Source organism: Nematolebias whitei, chromosome 8, assembly GCF_014905685.2.
Source record: "Nematolebias whitei isolate Nwh7 chromosome 8, NemWhi1, whole genome shotgun sequence".
NCBI lineage: Eukaryota > Metazoa > Chordata > Actinopteri > Cyprinodontiformes > Rivulidae > Nematolebias > Nematolebias whitei.
Window position 1 is genome coordinate 41,187,443 of NC_056505.1, and position 6,404 is coordinate 41,193,846.

Consider the following 6,404-nt stretch of genomic DNA (forward strand, 5'->3'; position numbering starts at 1 on the left):
TATATATATATATATATGTATATATATATATATGTATATATGTATATATATATATATATGTATATATGTATATATATATATATATATATATATATATATGTATATTAGAAATTCCTCCTGGGAATTAATAAAGTGTCTCTCTGTCTGTAGGCATTATCACAGCATGGAAGTGTTCACAACCTACGACCTGCTGAGTTTAAATGGAACTAGAGTGGCCGAGGGACACAAAGCCAGTTTCTGTTTGGAGGATTCAGAATGTGATGAAGGTACGACTCACCCATCTTTTTCATTTTGGGGAATCAAAAAACAAAATGGTTTGCTGAAAGATTTGAATGAGTAATGTGCTTTCATATATGTAACAAATTTAAATGTATGCTAGCAGGAAACCCAAAATAATCAGCTTAACCGTGTTTTTGAAAAGATATAGTTCAGCCCTTTTATCTTCTGTCTGTCTGTCTGTGTGACAGACAGTTTGTGTAACAGTTATAAATAAGTAATTTTATAATTGTTATAGATATCTCTTTTAATGACCTCAGTTTAGAGAAACAGAGTTGATTTCTCACTAAACTAATGAGCTAATGGCTATTCTAATGCACACACACATCAGTGTCACCACACACTCAACTTGTTGACAGAAATACTCTGTAGTGATCCACTTCTGAACAGCTGTCAGCTCATCAGCCCAGTCCAAATTAATGTTAAACTAAGAGCTTTCTGCAACAGGTAAGATTTTCTTTGCTACCTTTCAACAGAACTCAGCTGTCTAAGTGTTATCATGTTTTGTTCCTGCAGGGATTGAAAAGAAGTATGAATGTGCTAACTTTGGTGAGCAGGGCATCACTGTTGGCTGCTGGGATACGTACAGACACGACATCGACTGCCAGTGGGTCGACATCACTGATGTCAAACCTGGGGATTATGTTTTCCAGGTGACCTGTCTTGATGTTCCTTTGTGTTTGCTGTTTGTGGCGTTTCAGACTCAGCCTTCAACTCCAAATGTCCTCCCTCCAACAGATTATAATTAATCCAAATCACGAGGTGCCGGAGTCAGACTACACCAACAATGTCACTAAATGCAGATGTCGCTATGATGGCCACCGTGTGTGGATGTACAGCTGTCATAATGGTGAGATTTTAAACAACTATAACTTTTATTGTCTTTGAACTGAATATATTGAAAAAGAATCACACCTCAGAATATTTGTTACCATACCATGCCATACCACTTTATTTATAGAGCACTTGAAACAGTGACAAGGCCAACCAAAGTGCTGTACAGACAAAACAACAAACAACACACAAAGCAATATACAAAATGAGGTCATCAGGATATAGACATAAAAAAACGATGCAGATAATGATGACAAAACAGTGTGGAGCATACTGGATCAAAACACAGATCATCTGGTGTTGAAAGCCACTGAATAGTAGTGGGTTTTTAAACGGGACGTGAAAACCAAGAGGGAGGGGGCCTGTCTGACAAGCAGAGGTAACTCGTTCCAGAGTCTTGGTCCTGCTACAGAGAAGGCCCTGCCCCCTCTGCGCTTAAGACGAGTTCCTGGAACTGTGAGGAACAACTGGTCCGCTGACCTCAGGGAACGTGGTGGGACATACGGTTGTAGCAGATGGGAGAAATTGGAGTAATGTGCTCTCTTTTGCCTGTACTGGTTAAAATCGGGCTGGTGTATTCTGGACAAGTTGTAGTCGTGCTATAGAGGACTGACTGATACCAAACAGGAGCAAATTGCAGTAATCAAGCCTAGATGTAATGAATGCATGTATTATAGTCTCCAGGTTATTTTTGGACAATATGGGCTTCAGTTTAGACAGCTGCCTCAGTTGGAAGAAACATGATTTAACAATCATGTTTACATGATAGTTAAGTTTCAGGGAAGGGTCCATTATCACGCCCAGATTAGTGACTCTTTGTTTTTCTGACAGGGTTAGAGTAGAGAGGTCGATGCAGTGGTTTGTGATTGTGTCACTGGGAGGGAACAACATGACTTCAGACTTCTTTTCATTGAAACTTAAGAAGTTTAAAGCCATCCAGTCCCTGATGTCAGCCAGACAGTCGAGCAGCGGTTGAATAGAGCATGTACCATTGTGTCTTAGGGGGAAGTAAATTTGACAGTCATCAGCATAGAAGTGGAAGTGCATGTTGTGTTTCCGGAAAATAGCACCAAGCGGCAGCAGGTATAAAGAGAATAGGAGGGGACCCAGGATGGACCTCTGTGGAACCCCCCATTTAAGCTCTGCCTCTGCGGAACTAAAATTCTTCATGGAGACACAAAAGGATCTGTCAGCGAGGTAATATCTGAACCAATTGAGGGCTGACCCTGTGACGCCCACCCACTGCACCAACCTAGCAATGAGGATCTCATGGTCGATGGTGTCAAAGGTGGCAGTGAGGTCCAACAGGACAAGCAGCACAGAATCATCGGTATCTGTGAATCTGAAGATATCGTTAAAGACCTTCAGCAGGGCAGTTTCAGTGCTGTGGAGAGGTTTAAAGCCAGATTGGAATAGCTCTAAGATGGTGTGACCTTCCAGGAAGCACTTCATCTGGGACTCAACTATTTTCTCCAGTACTTTAGAAACAAATGGGAGTTTGGAGACAGGCCGGAAGTTGGACACGACAGAGGGGTCAAGGTTTGGTTTTTTTCAAGAGAGGCTGGACAGCTGCATGTTTAAAGGATTTTGGCACCACGCCAGTGGATAAGCTACTATTTACTATATCAAGAATGGACAGACCTAGAGTGGGAAAAACCTCCTTTAGTAGTCAAGGGGGGACCACATCAAAGGGGGAACCAGAAGGTTTCAAGCTGCACATGACCTGCTCTAGAGACGATAGAGTGATGGGTTCAAAATGGTCAAATGGAATTACAGATTGAAGTGGGATGGATGAGTCATGAGTTGGAGGGGAAATGAGAGCCTGGGTGGTCGCAATTTTTTCCAAAAAGTAATGTAAGAAGTTGTCGCACAGCTCAGTTGAGGCTTCCAGAGGTGATGGTTCAGTGAGGAGGAGAACAGAGTTTAGGGTGGAGAAGAGGACACGTGGGTTACGAGAGTTTCAGGTAATTATATCAGAAAAGTATTGCAGCTTTCATTGCTTTCTGATAACGGCAACAACTCTCTTTAAGTATTTCAAAAGAGACCTGCAGCCTGTCTTTCCTCCACTTTCACTCCTCCCTCCTACATTTCTGCCTAACAGCCTTGATGAAGTCACTCAGCCAAGGTTCTGCTCTGAGTTTTGATTTTTTTGGTTTTAACAGGAGCAACATGATCCAGAGTCTTTAAACAAACAGAGTTGAACTGGGATGTCAGCTCCTCAGTGGTGGTGAGAAACACCGGGGGCTGAATTATCATTTCAGAGTTATAAGCATCTGTGAAGCATGCGGCAGTGAAGTGGTTAATTGTCTGGCTGCGACGTGCAGGAATGCATGATTTAGGAGTTAGATGGGGGAGGGTGAACTCAAACTGGACTGGCATGTGGTCTGAAAAAACATTATCACCAATAACAAGATTATTAACAGTCACATCACGAGTTAAAACAAGGTCCAGTGCATGTCCACGCTCTTGGGTGGGAGCATTCACATGATGCGTTAGATTAAATGAGTCCAATAAATCTTAAAAGTCCTTAACCAAGGCCTTCTCCAGACATCACACGTGCAAATTAAAGTCTCCTATAATGAATACCTGCTCATATTTTGGTGTGATTTCAGCTAAGAAGTCAGAAAACTAATTTATGAAGTCCTAAGACCGAGGTGGGCGGTATACGAGTGCAAATAAAGTCTGAGGTAAATGTCCGAGTTCAAAAACGCTCAGCTCAAAGCTGGCGCGGGAAACTGGGATGGGCAGTTGTTTACAGTCAAAAGTTGGTTTGAATATTGTTAATAATCCACCACCGTGCCAGCCTGATGGCCGCGGGGCGTTAAAATACAGACAGTTCGGTGGCAATAATTCCGTCAAGACGCTGGACTCACCCGGAGACATCCAAGTCTCTGTGATACATAAAAAGTCCAAATCATGCTCTTGAAAGTAGTCCCTGAGGATAAACGTTTTGTTGGTAACAGATCTTGCGTTGACCAAAACACATCCGGATACTGTTCAAAGTGGAGCCAGCAACGGTGAAGTTTGCGCACGCTAATGGCCACAGGTTTTCAATAACAGCCCCTCCAGGTCGGCCCGAGCGGTGCACCGGCCGACAACTCCCGTTGTTTACCTGGTCCGGGCACGCGGGAAGCTGGCAATGGAAACCATGACCACCAGCTGAAGAGGAAGATGCAGCGCGCAGAGCTTTAAGCTTCACCAGCTGACCAGCACGTTTTCCCTGGCATCTGAAGCAATGTCTCCGGGCAGGCAGGTGAGGAGCCCAGCGGAGGTAAATTGGCACGTCTGCCAGCGGGGGGGGGAGGAGGGGGGTCCAGAGCTACGCTGATAATGGTCCAAATAAGCGACATCGGTGGCAGAAAAACGAAGATCCAGAAGCTGTTGTCGGTCATACGTCAGGAGTGAATTTATGCCACAGATAAAAAACGAACAAAACAAAAATAATCCGAACACCATCAGCAGAGATGGATTGCAAGCCATGTACACGGGCGCCATCTTACTGGAAGTCCCAACCGGGACTTAGAGCATAGAGGGTTGTTCAACCCTTGTATTTTCCTTGAACTTCATGACCATTCACATTCCTGAGGGGCTTCTTTTTTTTTTTTCTTTTTTTTCTTTTCCACAAAAAAATTAGTCTTTTAGGGGAAAAAATCAAACCAACCTTCCTACTATCGCCTCTGGTTCTGTGTCAGATGACACAACTTTAAAAATGTCACTAGAACCTGATTTATGTTGGGACTGTTTTTGTCCTGTTGAGCTCTCTGAATTGTAAAAAATAATAGTGTCATCCAAACCTTCCACATGTCTGCTATATCCCATCCCAACCAGGCCAATTAAAGACGTATTTCCCTTAATTAATAACCATGTCTTGGATTTGCTTAATTTGTCTCTAATAAAACAGTTACATACCACAGAGCTTTAAGATTGCTATAATTAACCCTTTACTTAAGAAACATAACCTTGTATCAGGAATCCTAATCAATTATAGACCTATATCTACTCTAACTTTCATCTAAAAAATTCTAGAGAAAACATTTGCTGGTCAGTTATGTGATCATCTGTAAAGAAATAATCTGTTTGAAGAGTTCCAGTCAGGTTTTAGAGCTCGTCACAGCACTGAATCTACACTGGTGAAAGTTACAAATGATATTGTTATGGCCTCTGATAATGGACAGGTGTCTACACTGGTCCTGTTTGATCTCAGTGCTGCATTTGATACAGTTGATCATAATATTCTATTACAGAGACTTGAATATGATATTGGGATTACAGGAATGGCTCTGAATTGGTTTAAATTATATTTATCTGATATATTCCAATTTGTAAATGTAAATAATGAATCTTCATCATACACCAAAATTAGTCATGGAGTTCCTTAAGGTTCAGTGTTTGGACCTATACTCTACCTTGTACAGTATATGCTTCCATTAGGTAATGTTATTAAACAGCATGGGATAAATGTTCATTGTTTTGCTGATGATACTCACTTCCATTTGTCCATGAAGCCCAATGAATCCAGTCAACTACTTGGACTACAAGCATGTCTTAAAGACATAAAAACCTGGATGACCCTAAATTTTCTGATTTTGAATACAGACAAGACTGAGGTTTTGGTTTTTGGACCTGAGCATCTTAGGAATAACTTGTTCAGTGTTTTGCCCTCCTTGGATGGCATTAATTTGGCCTCCAGTTCTAATGTTAATTAAAGCTGCAAGCAGCATTGGAGGCCCTCGCAGCAAAGCGCCGCTCCGGCCTTACGGCGACTGTGGGAGTTCTAGCTAGTCCACCGAGTCACCATTGCAAACTCTCTTGTGCCAATCCCGCATGCATTCACCACATGGCGCATTTCCCGAATCTTCGACATCGCCTTCCATCCATGTTGTTACTTGTCCAGCTGCAGGTCTTACAAGTATAGGAGAAATCTGACCTTTCAGGCATGAGTTATGGTGACTTTCTGTTTTGTGGCAAATGTTTGGCAAGCACTTCCTTTATGCTTTTCAACATGTCATGTGTGGTGTAGTAGAACATATCTGTCATATATTCATACTGTTAAAACGGATTCTTTCATTTTTCTGGACCGTTTAACGTACGTGCATTGAATCTAATAAAATGTGGACGTGAGACGTTAATTATCTTTGACTCACCACGACAGTGGGTCATTTATTAACAGAATCAAGTTTAACACATCACACATTTACATTAATTGGCAAGAATTGAAAATAACAACATAATTAATCAGCTTTACAACCAGGAAAACCATACGGCCATGATTTTCCGTTGCTTCACCACAGACA

General features: G+C 41.9%; 1 protein-coding gene across 1 annotated transcript in view; it reads left to right on the forward strand.

Moving 5' to 3' along the window:
* Positions 1 to 154: 154 nt before the first annotated feature.
* The window catches only part of LOC119413688 (lysyl oxidase homolog 2B-like), a 17,821-nt gene continuing 11,571 nt past the window's right edge, over positions 155 to 6,404 (forward strand). Inside the window, exons 1-3 of the mRNA XM_037680743.1 lie at positions 155 to 266; positions 793 to 929; positions 1,015 to 1,126. Of these exons, the coding sequence (XP_037536671.1) occupies positions 164 to 266; positions 793 to 929; positions 1,015 to 1,126 (352 nt within the window). The 5' untranslated portion in view covers positions 155 to 163. The remainder of the gene's footprint in view (positions 267 to 792; positions 930 to 1,014; positions 1,127 to 6,404) is intronic.